We start from the raw sequence: 14,309 nt of genomic DNA, 5'->3' as shown, positions 1-14,309 counted from the left end.
CTCTGTGCCAAGAGAGCAGAACCCTTGTGAAACCAGATCCAAACGAAGCCGAGGTCACGGGGACATTTCAAGATGAATGGAGCACTCCCAGAAGATGTGGGCCAACTGGCTCACGTACAAACCATTCATTCCATAGGATTCCCCTGTGTCAAGCCACACAGCCCATTCAAAACAAAATGAAACAGAAAAACCCCTCCACCCAGCAGTCTGGGCGCTGGCTCCCTTCCCTTCCCATCTTCACTTCCAGTATAAACCACAGCCAGGAGGTGTTTGTGGGGTGCTACCCAGGATGAGCAGCACGCTGGGGTTTCAGGTCCCTTAGAGACAGCCAAATGCTGATGAACTGGCCACCAGCTCCATGTTTTGCTCTGGCAGAACCATTGCACAGCTCCATTACATCTCTCACATGGCTGGGAAGATGCTGATGCAAATTAAATAAACCCCTAACTTTGGATCCTGTCCAGAAAGTGTGTTAGGCATCATGGTAACCTCCCCAACCGCAGCGGGACCTAAAGTTAGTGGGATTCGGCATAGGGTTTCACTGTGTGACCTGGCAGTCCTGTCTTGGCTTCCTTGGAGAAGACAGAGTGAGGGGTCAAGAGGAGGAGAAAGGAGAAGCTGGTCTCACCTCTTGCTCTGAGAGCCCGTCAATGATTTCTGACACCTCGTGCTCACTGCGTGCAGCTGACATGGAGAGCCCGCCACTGCCCCTCTGTCCTACCCTGCTGGGAAAGGGCAGCGACACACTCAGGCACTGATGCTCCATTTCATAAGCAGCAAACCACATTCAAGACCATTTGGACCTCCAGAACAGCCACATCCCAACGTTCCACCCAGGCCACCCCCTCCCACACTGCGGGCATGGCGCCTGCACTTAGGGCTAGCAGATTGAGAGCCTCAAACCCCCTTCCTTACCTGTACCAGCTGCCTGGATTGCTAGAACACAAGGACAATTCATGCCCAACCACACTCTCCCCCACATTTTCTCCTGCTCACCCCACCACAGCAATGGCACAAAGGTGTTGGTGTTAGCACCGAGCCCTTAGCACTGTGCCACCACATCTGGTTTGCAAACGCTGTGGGAAGTTTTAAATCAAACCCATCCATTGACATCTTTCCCTTCCACAGCCACACGTCCCAAGGAATTACAACTTTTCTTATTAAGCAGGTAAAAAATTAGAACATTTCTCAGTACCATTTCTCCCTTTCTCTTTCAGACAAATTAAAGCCATCAGTGAGGGAGTTTGGACCCACCCAGTTGTTAGTGAGGCACAAGGATGGGATGCTGGGCAGAAGGGTTTAGGTTTTGTGCATATCAGGTGACCCCAGGCAAGATGCCAGGGCTGAAATGGGAAGGACAGGGAGTTTTCAGCAAAAAGGGTGGAGATCATGAAATCGTGTCTCCTCCTGGCAGAAGACAACATGACCTCAACTGCACTTCCAATGAGGAGAGGAAAATGGACAGGGGATGGGAGAGACAGGGGACATCCCTTCCAGCGAGACTGTGGTCATTCCAAATAACCTCTGCAGATGTTTCTGCTCCCATCAAAGCATGTGTGTGTATTAAATCATCAACATGACCAAATGCACCTGCAAGTCTTGTACATCTTAATTTGGGCACACCAATAAGGCAGGAATTAGTGCTGTCCCAGCCAGCTGGCCGGCACAAGGGAGCTACCCCTGGCTCTGATGTGGCCAGCTGGGAGATCAGCAGGAGAGGTGAGACAGGCATTCACATTCCTGACATTTTTCCTCCTTTTGGCTTTGTGCTGAGCCACCCTGGGGAAAAAGCAGCAAGACTCATGTCTGCTGGCTTCTGCCTTTGACTAGAGAGGGAGAAAAGGGACCGAGAGCCATCCCAGCCCGCTCCTCCCGCAAACAAATCCCACACCCACTCCCAAAGAAAAAAGAAAGGCTGTCTGATACCAGCTCAGCCCCTTCCTACCGCTTCTCCTCTAACCTCTGCATGCGCTCTTGCAGTTCGCGCTGCTTCCGGATCTCCGGGAATTGCTTCTCATAGTATTCCCGCACTTTGCTCTCCTTGGCACGGCGCCGGGGGTTGTTTTCGATGCGCTCCACTTTTTTTTCCCAGGCCTCCATCAGCTGGTCATAGCGCTGGCAAAACTTCTGTTCCTGAAAGGGCAGAGGGAGAGAGGGAGCTCAGAGACGTGCCTGGGAAGGGCAACTCCTCAAGGCCTGGCCCTCGATGGCTGCTCAGGCTGAGCATGAGTCATGTTGCTTAAAGAAATACAATTTATTAGGATGTGGACATGCTCCAGGGCCTGGGACCAACCCAAGGGTGAATTCTCAAAACAGGCCATCAGGTACCCTCAGGCTCTCCTCTTCCAGACCAAACATGTTTGGTGGAATCAGGACTCTTGCCCAGCATGGCTCTGCCCACCCCTCACATCTGCTTGAGCATCCTCTGGCCCACCAGCTGCTTGATTTGGCAGCCAAAGGCCCTGTGCTGGGGAGGGAGCCCCTGCTCCACACCCCAGGAGAGAGCAAGGTGCCTGCCTGAGGCCACTGAGCAAGGAGGGACCAAAACATGGCCCTGGGAGGAGGCACAGGGGGCAGGAGAGCTGGTCCCCACTGTGTGAGCAGGGTGTGCAGGGCTGTAATTTTGGAGCCACCAGCTCACCACGCTGAGGAGGGCTTGCCATGGTGCCCAAGGCCAGGCACCCCTTCCTACCCACACACACCAGCTCCAGCATTCACGGCTCCGTGCTGGCAATGACAACGGGACTGGGGCCATGGGGCAGCTCCCTGCAAGGGCCTGACTCCCCAAAATCTAGAGCCAGGCACCCAGCCCCTGCCCACGGCCATACAGCATGGCGACCTGGCCACACACTCAGCTCCTTCACCATCCTAGAAAGCAAAAGCACTTTTGCAGCTGCTGCTCCTCCTTTTTGGCCCATGTGACAAGACAAGCACATCTGACAGCAAACCCAGGCCATGCCAAAACGCAGGGCTGCAAAGGGTTTCCACACCATGTCCTCCCGGGTGACATCCTCATGGCACACCCACCCAGCCACCCACCAGGTCCAGCCCTGCACTTCTGACTGGTATTTATGGGACAAGCCTAGTAACACTGGAATATGATTTGCAGCACAAATGAGTCTCCTCCCATTACGCCCCAAATCTCTTCTCCCTCCTCCAGCCACACTCTTGCTGGAGGAGAACGCCCACAGAAGGGAAAGGTCCATGGTGGGAAGACACCCAACAGCCACTGCAGTGGCAGCAGTGATGGTGCCCAGCCTCAGCTGAGAGCAGCTGGGGGACCAGAGGGGTTTCAAGGTTTCAGTTTGAGTCAGACAAACGCCTTCCAAGCCCCAAATCAGGAAACGAAAGCAGATGCTGCTCTAATGGCAAACCCCAGGTCACTCCTGACCCTGACACCGCTTTCCAGAATGGGCGGCTCAGCACCAGCACACTCAGCGCCACTCTGCACTGCAGCAGAGACACAGGGAATCCAGACCTCAAAGAAATAAACCCATCTCGTGCCACCACTGCCCTATGATGGGAAGTCTGAGGCTGCAGGATTTCCCAGATGCACTTTGTTCTTGTCCCGTTTGCTCTTGGCCATGAAGAAAAATCGGGAGAGGTAAAAAACCCCAAACCAATGGAAATACACAGCAACCTGCAGCCTGTGTCACACCAATCCTGGCACATGGGTTTGGTTTGGCCATCCTGGACCTGGCAACAATCCAAGAACAGCAAAACATCTTTGATTTCCTTGGCCTTTTGGAGACACCTCAACAATAATGTGGGGCAGACAAAGCACCTCAAGCCCTAGAGCTGAGCCAGATTAACACTCTCCCCTGAAAATAAATCAATTCCCATTTGCATGCCTGGAGCCAGAGACTGTCCCGCCCTGCATGGATGCAGGGGAGCTGCTTGGGTTTCACCAGGAGATGAAGGAAACAGCCACAAGATAAAAGCAAGGAAGGAGGACAGAAACTAAAATGCCCTGAAGGTCCACATGGGGAATCTCACGCTTTGGGCGAGGAGCTACAGGTAACACCAACAGCCTGCGGCAGCTTGGCAAAATCACAGCTGCTGCGTTTTCACCTCTCCCAAAGCAATGCCATCAGCCCCCTGAAAACGAGAGCTCCCACCCTGCCAGCAAATCTGCTACATCCTCCTGCTTTCAGAGCATCACATTTGGGAAGAAGCTAAAAATACCCCATGAAGTTTATGAAGCCTCAGCACCAGGAGGCAGCCGGTGCCCGGTGCTGCCAGCCTGAGGCACGGCTGGGGGAGAGCCCAGCACGAGGGCTCGGTCTGGTGAGAAGCCTTGAGGCTTTGAAAGGTTCGTCATTCCCTGTGGGAATGAGCCAGTGCTGGGTCCCGCAGAGCCACCGCCCCAGCAGAGCCACCTGGCACAGCCCTGGCTGCTTCACAGCCAGCAGGGCGGCTCTTTTTCCTCCTTTTCTTCCACTCCTTGGAGCAACTCGACAAAAGCTTTATCCAGAATTCCTCTTTTAAGGAAGTGGCATTTGAAGATGGAAAAAGCAACATCAACGTCACGCTGCTGATTCCCCAGCAGCTCGCACCCTGGCAGCAGGGCAGCAGCAGCACCAAAGCTTCCCCCTCACACAGCTCTGCCCTCCAGAGCACAGCTTCATGATGGACTGGCTGAGCACTTCCTTAATGCCCTTCCCACCACGCAAACTTCAAACCCCACTGCAGCGGGGCTGGGCTGCAGCATCCCCATCCAGTGCTTGCTGCTCCAGCTGGGACACACGTTCCCTGCAATCTCCTGCATCCTTCCAAAGCCAAGATTACAGGCACCTTACATCACCGTGAACTCCTCAGATCGTCACAGCTCCACCACCAGGAGAAGCTCCTGGTCAGGCACTTCAGGAACAGAAGCATCTATTTCTTCTCCAGGCATCCTCTGAGCAGCCCTAAGCAAGCATGTCCATTCCTGAGCAACCATCTGTGCTGGCTTTTAGCATCGGTGCCCCCTCTGCTGCCCTCCCCAGCTGGGCTCAGCAGCCCATCAGCCTCTCAATCACACCCCTAAGTGATAGGGAGCCAAATCGGACCTGACATGCGTATCTAAAAATGGATGGATAGTAACGCTGCCGTAGCAGCTGAAGGCAGCTCGTGGGCTGTGCCAAGCCCGAGCCCTCCTGCAGCCCACGCTCTCGCAGCTCCAGGGAATGGAGCAGCTCTCTGGAGGGGAGGAGGAGAGCGAAGGTGACAGGAGGAACCAGTCCAATTCCTATGCAAGCCCCGTGGTTTTCTTCCCTTGGCTGGTGGAGACAAACCTCTCACACCCAGAACAGCTCCCTTCACCATTCCCTCTCTGCATCATCATCCCGATGGCAATTAAGTGTCTTCTGCTGTTCCCCTCAGTGGAGACAGGAGGAAGCCCTGCAGATCCTCTGGGATGGGGCTCTCAGAGCTGGACCCTGTGGTGACCGAGCTCTGACCCTGCTCCAGCCAGCCCCGGGCAGCAACAATACCTCAGAAAGTAAAAGAGCCAGAAAGAAACGCTGGCACGTAGATGGGCTTTGCTAAAAATAGGGTCTGCTACAAAATAGGCAGAAAAATAGCTAAGCGTACCCATTTTGCAAACAGAATCAGCAAATGTATTCACTTTGCAAATTCAGCAACCGTATGTTGCCTATTTTGTAGAATAGGCAAAATGCTTCCCTAAACTGAAAAATCCCCTTTCAAGGACACTGAATAAACTGCCTGGCAGAAATTCACCTATTTTGCATGACAGGCGACTTTACTGCAAGTCGTATTTTAGGAACTGTGCTCTTGCAGCCTAATTAAACCTTTTCCCCCAGCTCCTTGATATTCACACAGAGCAACTCACTCTAGGTTTAGCACAGTAACCAGCCATTTCCACCAGAAAGCAGTTCCCAGGCGCTTCCCTCCTGCTTCCAACAAAACCACGTGATGCTTTGCAATCCCTTTTTTGAGGAAGGGAATATTGACCCACTTCCCACCATGCAGAAGACCTCAGCTGCAGCAGGGGAGGTGCCCAGAGCAGCACCCAGCTGCCATGCCACATCCTGATGGAGGTGTAAGCCCTGCAGCCCCCTGCCCTGGGAGAAGCTTTATCATGGAGAAGTCTAAATGAACATGTATTTGGACACAAATGGGAGGCACAACCATTCCTCTGGAATGCAAGCTCTGTGGCTTTTGGAATACTGGTAGGGAACAGGGGCAAAAATCAAAGCATGAGAAAGAAAAGGAACATGCCTTTATTCAAAATAAATAAGAAAATAATGTGGTATCTGTCTATGCACCGGAAATTACTTTTAAAGGTACGGCCTTCAAACCACTTCCCAGGCTTGTTATTTTGAATTTTTCCAACAATTCCTCCCAGTTTTGACACTTCTGTCCAAAAGCAGCCCCAAAGACACTGAGAACACCTGCACCATTGCCAATTCAAGATACCACCACTGGCTCCTGAGCCTGCCCTAGGACAAAGACAACGAGTCAGGAGACAGTATTTACATCTTCCCAATGAAACATGAAGCCCTGTGAGCTGAATCACCCATCAGTGAAAGACACTGCAAAATTCACCTTCCTGGTGGGAGCCACTGGTTGCTCTGGCATTTTCTCTTCTGTGCTGGCTTTGCCTCTCAGGTCCTGCCAGGAGCAACTGCAACTGTCAGCACCAAAAGTGCACAAATTCTGTGAAATCCACTTAACTTTCTCCTCTGTTTACTGGGACTTCCCAACACCTTTGAAGCCTCATAATCAGCCCTGCCTTGCCCCTTACCCAACCAAGACCTGTCTCCTTAAAGATCACTGAAACTCTCTCGCAAGCAACACTGCCTAGAAACAAACTGGCACAGAGCTTGAATTTTGTTTTAAACCACAAATTCCTACAACACTGCTGTGTGGTCAGCTGGAAGGAATCGGAGCAGCCTCCAGACCATTTACCGGAAGCAGAGTCAGCTTGTTTCACACCTCTCCTAGGGTTCAATTACTCACAAAATAGACATTTATGCTGTGAATAGGCTTTCTGGGATCAGTGATGGGCTCCGCTGTGATTAAGCCAACCCCACGTGTTTGCTCTGTGGGAAGCACTTGTGGAGGGAGGTGCTGCCTGCAGCAGGAATGGGGACCTCTCCTTCACATGTTATTTTAAGCAGGAGAGATTCCACAGTAATACAACAGGCAAAGTACAGAGTACCAGCACCTCTCTGCTGGAAATCATCTTTTTCTTTCTCACGTAATAAATTATGCTGGTTTTTACATATAAAGTAAGGTCTGAGGGAATCACTTACCCACTGTTTGCGCGCATGATTTCTCCTCTTAAAGTATAAAATTAACTTTTTCCGCATTGCCTGGTTTCTGTAAAGAGAGAAAAAAAGATGAGATCTGATTGACGAGGCGGCTAAAATACACAGCCTGGCTTTCCCCACTCCCAAAGGAGTGTGCAGCACAGTTTCCACCTTAACTTGGAATTGCATCAACTTTGGAACAACAAATGCTCTTATCTGGGACCTCGAGCCAGCCTAGAGAAAAACCAAGAACTTCACCCACATCTGTTGGTAAACCAGGACTAAAGTTGAGAACTAAATTAATAAAGTGCCACTGCAAACCTTCCCCATGTTGTCAGCACCGCACGTGGGCAGACACTCAGCTCTGCATCTATCAGTGGGTCAGGCTGTTCCTTCATTAATTTCACATATTGATCTGCAAAACCACAGTGGGCTCCCAAGAGCTGGGGGGCTCAGGCCAAGCTCTGCACAGCAGGAGGTGGTGGCACCCCCCGAGCAGAGACCACCCCGGGCACCCCGGTGCCCAGGTCAGCAGCGACGGGGATGTCGGTGAACACATGTTCACCCCTGGGCTCTGAGGCCCTGATAAGGAGGCAGGATCACAGCAGGGCTTGCAGCACTTATCTCCTGACCTCTTGCTTCCTTGGAGCCGTGCCCAACAAAGCTGCAAACAACCAGCCAGGAGAATTCAGCCACTTGCAGAATTAGGACCTCAAGGGGGAAACTGGCCACCACAACCCCAACCACACAGAAAGCCCCCCACTTTCTTCTTCTTTCTACTTTCTAAAGGCAACGTGAAATAACTGCTCAAAGAGAAGCAGCACAGGAGCAGAACGGAGCTGAAAAGGCTGCAGGAGCTCCCAGAGCCTGCACGAGCCCCAGAGCTGAGCTCCTGTTGCTAATATTCACAGCAATAAAATCTCTAGGAAAAAGGTAGAGACCAGGGGCAAAGGAGTTTCCTTAAGTCTTTTATCCCGATTAAAGGCAGAGCTGCAGTGTGTAATTACTGATCAGGAGCTTAGCAGTCTCATGTAGGCATGTTCTATGGGATTTAGCTGAATGAAGAGACACCCTTGCTGCTTCCTCATTCCCCTCCTGCATGGCTAGCAGGAAGGGAAAAACCGCCCTCCTCCCCCTGTAAATCCCTCAGCACAATTAGCGGCAAATGGGACTGTTTGGGAAGGAGCAGAGGGCCCAGCTCACTTAGAGACAACTGGGGGCAGTCCTGGCTAAGTTTAGGAATGGAGAACACTGCAGAAAGCATCAACAATTTTCCCTTTCTAAACTCTCCTCTTGCTACACCACTGAACCATGCACCAGCACTCGCAGGAAGGATGGCGATCCCACAGCAAGCGCTGCCTTGGGAACCACAGGTCCCTCTCCAGCACCTGTTTGCCAGCCCCAGCTCCTCACATGCTCCTGCATCCCTTCTCATCACACACGGTGAGCTTTCCTCAAAGGCCCCAGCACCTTGTGGCGCCTCAGTGGGCAGCAAACCCTCCTGCAGGGACCCCGTCAGACACATTTCCTTCCAAGACTTCGGCTCTGTTCGAGCAAGCTCAACGGGTCACTGTGCCAAGCACACACATTCCCACTGCTTGTTTGTTTATTCCAATTCTAATGGAAGCTCTAACACAAGGAAACCTTTGGGGCGGCGCTAATGACGAGCATGTGTGGGATGGTCCCCAACAAGGGGTCATGGACTGTCCCCTGGGGCCAGCCCAGCTAATTGAACCCCTGCCCTCCCCATGTCAGCCTGTGGGACATCCAGGAGCAACCCGGGCTTTGATACGCTGCTGCTGCTGATCTGCTGCACAAGTTCTTAGAAAACAGGAGAGTAAATGAAGGAAATTAGCAGCTCTTACGCAGCTGATGGGTTGCCTTGAGTTGTGCATCACGGCTGACCTTGAAAGTGTGAACACAGGCAAAGGCTTAATGGCTCTGCAGCTGCAAAAATCAGGAATGCCTTGAAAGCCGATGTATGTTTACCACCACCAAGGCTGAAGTAATCAAAGAGTGAAAGGATTAAAACAACAACAAACCCCCTCATGCCCTGAATGTTTTTGCCACTTTATCTTTTTTGTTTTGTTTTGTTTTTGCATAAGGTCAACCTTCCAAAGGTTAATACAATCTTGGTAAATATAAATAGGCTTCACAGTTTATCTTGCTACATGTACTGCTGTTACTTAGAAACCGTTTGCAGCGAGGTTAATTCGGGCCACATGTCTCCCAAGCACACGCTGTGCTCCCTGGGCAAATCACCGAGCCGAGCACAACCGCTGTGCACAGGCGGGGAAGGTGACGGCTGTCTGCTGGGAGCCGGGCACGGAAATAACCACTGCGGAGTGGCACATGGCAAAGGCTGCTCCTGCAAGGTGCCAACCCTCCTCCCTTCTCCTCTTCCCTTGCCTGAGTCCTGCGGTTTTCTAGGGCACAAGAAAAGCGTCACGGATGGAGACCTGAACCGCAAAGGGGTGAAGAAATCAGGCAGCTCCCAGGCAGGAGGAATGGGCGCTCCTCAGATAAAGCAACAGTGACTCTTGTGGGCAGTTTAAAGTATTGCTGGGCTGGCATGTCACACCATGCCGGGGTGGGGAGGACGTGGGAGCTCCCTGCCTTATCCCTGGAGGTGTCCCTAAGGATGGGGCAGGCTGGGATGGACACAGAGACCCACCAGCTTCTGGCGAGCTGGTGTTTGGAGGCTGCCAGGTGGCACATCCCCATCCTTGTGGTCAATGATTCATCTACTGGATGAAGCCCATCTCCATCCCTGTGTTGCATAACTCATCCTCTTCCCCCTGCCCCACTGCCCTGGCTGGTGAGCCCCACACAGGAGCACAGTTCTCAGAGCCAGTCTGCAAACCGCCGAGTGAAACCCATCTCCCACTCTGAGCAAAGCAAGGCGAGACCTGCGGGAGCAGCTGCTTCCACCTTCACTGGCTTGGCCCAAGGTTGCTTTTGTTTCATGGCTTTCACAATGGAGCCAGTCAAGGAGAGAACCTGTAACTCTGACTTTTGAGTTACTTGGCCCAGGTCCACAGGAATGACTTGGCCCTGATCCTTCCGGAGGCTGCAATATTAAAAGGATGTGGGTGCACGCATGCGTGTCGGTGCTGCTGTGTACCCACGTGTGGACGCTGCCAAAGCTCTGGGATAGGGCTCCCAAAGGACACAAAGAGCTGATGCACTGCGGCACACCTGGCCAAGCCTGTGGAGACCTTCAACCGGTGCAAGACGAGATGAAAGGAAGTTTGCTATTTGAGCAAAACTAATCAGGGGTATTTAATTACACAGGAACGTCTTTCATCAGCCAGAGCAAACAAAGCTGGGACCAAACTGCAAGGAGCGATGGGAAGGAGGCAGCGAGCAGCTGGCAAAGCCATTGTACAGCAAGATGGATCACACAGGCAAGGGTAGGAAACCGAGGAAGCTCCTGGCAACTCCAGCCAAACAAAGCACAGGGAGAAAAGAGATCGGCAAACCAGGAGACCCGAGGAGCCCAGCAAGAACACTCCAAGGTGAAACCAGCCTAGAGGCAACGGAGACCAAAACAGTTCTGTCCTCCCCGCTGCTGCGCCTGCTCCTGTGCATGGCTGGTGCCAGGATCCCAAGCCACAGCTCAGGGCAGTCACTGATTCCCTCCAGCCACAGGACTCCCTGCAGCGAGGGCAGGGAGCAGCTCACCCTGGTCACGGGTCACTGCACTCATTCCCTTGCTTGCTCTGAAACTGGAGCACACAGCTCCAGCTGCTAACACACTGTAACCTACTAACCCCAAGGCAGGGCATGCTTCTGGAAAGCCAGCTGTTCAGAGCAGTTCCCTGCAATATTTAGAAACACTTTCTGGGGAAGAAAAGCAAAGCACATCCTTCATTATTTACCCCAGCGCCCTTGGGCACCGGGATGGACTAAACCCCCAGCACCATCAGTGCCTCTGAGGGTGAAGTGGCAGAGGTTCACAACTCTGGATGTACAGTCAGGCAGGCTGCTGGTGCCCAGAAACACCTCTGCCTTGCCCTGAAGCCCAAGCTGACAGCACAAGCCCAAGTGTTGCCAGATAGCCCCCAAATGAGTATTGGCTTTTTACTGGCAAGAGGAAGAAGCAGAAGGTAGCAGTGTGTGTCTCCATCCTTTAGTAATTCATCACTAGGTCATCTGCTGCCTTGGTGCATGCCAATAGAGAATAAAAGAGATGAGAAACCTTGAATGGGATGAGCAGGGAGCTGCTAGGTGAATTTCTAATGAGGAAAATGTCTACAAGCACTAATAAAAAGACCTGAAAGAGAGTGCATTAGTAATGACAGGGTTTGAAAGAACATTTGTGTTACATGTCAGGCTTCAACTATGATTTCAGAGGCAATCCAGTGCTACTAAATCCCCTAAACAGCAAGTAATGAAAAGATGACTTAAATTTCCCAATGTGACAAGTGATTTGGAAAGCTGCAGTTGTGAGATTTTCAGAAGAAAGCTGTTCTGCTTTTTTTTTTTTTGGGGGGGGGGGGGAGGGGGGACCTAGAAAACAAAAAGAGATTCAGAAGTCTTGAAACCTCTCAGAAAATCCTGACTTTAGATTTTGATTCTGCAGAGGCAGATTTCCTGCCCTCTCCCTGAGAAGCTCTCAGCTGCACACAGCAACCCAGATGTGCAAATATTAACAGTGCACTCAGCTCTGCTGCTGGATCTGGACACGTGAGAAAACCCAAATCACACCAAACTCTCCATCTGTTTTAACTGTACATTCTGAGAGGTTCTCCAACACCTCTCTAAGCATCTTGAAGGGATGCAGCCTGGTTTCACCCCCACATTCCTGAATTTCAGTGTAAAGCAAGGAGAAGTTCTGGAAGGGGAGGCTTAAAGCAAACCCTGTGAACAGCACCTTGCATGTACTTACCCTGGGCTATTCACTTTGCTTTTTGTCTGCTTTTTCAAGGCTCAGGGAAGCTCGCATTTTGCTTTCAAGTACAGGTCTCACAGAATATGATTGCAAGACGACTGCTTTGGGAAAGGGGGGAGGAGAGTCCTGCCAGGCTGTTTTTCATGGCTGACCGGGCAGGAATCCCCTGCCGTAGACACGAAGGCCCCCTTGGAGAATATCTCTTCAGACAGACAGCAGGTAATTGATCCTGCTCATGTGAACAACATCTTGTCATTTTTCAAACACTCGGAGGAAAGAAGGTTAATATCTTTGGAGCCAGAGTCTGGGGAATATGCAAAGTCACTACTGTGACAGGGTGGGAAGGGCAGCTCTCATCCTTGTACAACCAGCTGGCGAAGCACTGAAATAAAGACCTTGACCAGAGGCATTGGTGCTTCACTGGTGCACCAGCGTCTTCTGCATTTGCTGTATTTCATCAAAATGTAGAAGAAGGGTCTCTGTAGCCTCCTCAACTGATGCAGAATCACTTGAGTGGTCTCCAGTTGTGCTCAGGGCTGTGATGCATCTTGAAGGAACTTTCAGTCTGTTGCAAAGCCAAGAAATTCTCACCTTGAAAAACAGCAAGGGCCAAGCCAGCTATAGGGGCAAAGCTCACCCCATCCCTACGAAATGAGGGCACTAAATGCCACCTTGCCCTCCTCTTTTATGATGGGCGAGTGGCAGAGCCCTTCTCTCCAACAAAGCAGATATTTCAAACAGAAAGGACACGGTCCCAGCAAAGGTAGGTCAACTCTTCAGAACAAACCACTCAAGGGTGCCTTGGATCCCGTGGCAGATGTAGCATACAAAATTAACCATGTTTGCTCGAAGCCTGCACTCACAGGTGAACCGAAGGGACCACGCAGACAAGGAACAGAGCACAGCCAGGCAGCTAAATAGGACTTAAAAGCTTTTGAAGCTGCAAACACTGGAATGAACTGGGGCATGAAATTAATTTTAACTGTACTGAATAGGAGACAGGCCATAAAACTCCATGAAAATAAGAGACTGGTAGGTAACATTTTAGTAAGAGTAGAAATTCTCCCAGTAACTCCCCAGTCAGCTCTATATTAGCATACATGACTCATCCCAGCTGAAAAGCAAAGTAAACAAGAAGGGAGAATTAAATGAGTGTTGCAAGGCAGAGAGTATGGCTGTGGAGAAATCGAGGAATCCTGGCTTTCTGATATTCAAATGCCTTCCCACTGACACTTGCAAACATTCAACTGAGAAAAAAAATCACACTAGGAAACGTTTTTTTAAAAAAAATAAAAAGCTGTAAAAGGTATTTGTGACAGTAACAGCCTGGCCATCTTGTGCCCAGGTATGAGGCTCCAAACCAGCTTCACATGGGGGCAGTTTTCATTTGCACAACACAGCCAGGATGCAGTGAGGATTTGTGGACAGAATCACAACCCAGATGATTTTCCAGCAATCTGCCAAAAGGCTTTTTCATCATGGCTAAATCTGCATAGGGCGAAGCTGTTCTGGAGAATCTGCATCCAATTACACCTTGGCAAAATATAACCTCTGGTGTCCTGGCAGCTGTCCTGATGCTCTAATGCATCTGGCTGGTGTCTCCCTGCACCCTGAGGATTTACTCCATCTTCTATGGAAACAGCCACCTCCAGGCTACAGAGCAGAAGCTGCTCTTCTGGAGCAGAAAGGCACAAACATATTAAGAACAAGGAGAAGACAAAAAGTATCTTCAATTTCAGCTTGTGGAAAAGTTGTAGATCAGATGTGAACATCCAAGCATAACTTGGTCAAAACAGAGAAGTCTAATATCTTTTGCTCTTGGTCAAAGGACCCCAAATCATTTGCTTGGAAGAATCACCAAAATCTTGATTTCCTATCTGCCTCCCAGCCATCAAAATGTGCAGCAGGGACACAGAGATGTGAGAAAAGACACCAATTTCTCTGCATGTCCACCAACAAGTAGCAAAGTGCAGACCAAACCCAAGGACCTCCAAGACAGACCCATGGCCAAAAGCAGCCAACATCTGGAGCCCAGATCGCTCAGGGGCCTTTCACTGGCCTAGATCTGTAGCTGTGCTTGGCTGGCATCAATAACCAGCTGAAGGCAGCTAATTGCCAGGTTTCTGGAAGGAGGAGATGGAGGCTTTTCATTAAAATGT

General features: G+C 51.1%; 1 protein-coding gene across 7 annotated transcripts in view; it reads right to left on the bottom strand.

Moving 5' to 3' along the window:
* NCOR2 (nuclear receptor corepressor 2) overlaps positions 1–14,309 on the bottom strand; it is a 228,483-nt gene that overhangs the window by 77,349 nt on the left and 136,825 nt on the right. For 4 of the 7 annotated variants that reach the window (XM_082293756.1, XM_082293762.1, XM_082293759.1 and 1 more), the window contains exons 9-11: positions 7,260–7,326; positions 1,946–2,133; positions 629–725 (exon numbers count right to left, since the gene is read on the bottom strand). In XM_082293756.1, coding sequence (XP_082149882.1) covers positions 629–725; positions 1,946–2,133; positions 7,260–7,326 — 352 coding nt within the window. The remainder of the gene's footprint in view (positions 1–628; positions 726–1,945; positions 2,134–7,259; positions 7,327–14,309) is intronic. The other 3 variants (XM_082293758.1, XM_082293760.1, XM_082293761.1) reach the window with 3 other exon arrangements.

Source organism: Coloeus monedula (genome assembly GCF_965178545.1).
Source record: "Coloeus monedula genome assembly, chromosome: 18".
Classification (NCBI taxonomy): Eukaryota; Metazoa; Chordata; class Aves; order Passeriformes; family Corvidae; genus Coloeus; species Coloeus monedula.
Note: the sequence above shows the minus strand (reverse complement) of the source record. Positions and strands in the feature narration are given on the sequence as shown.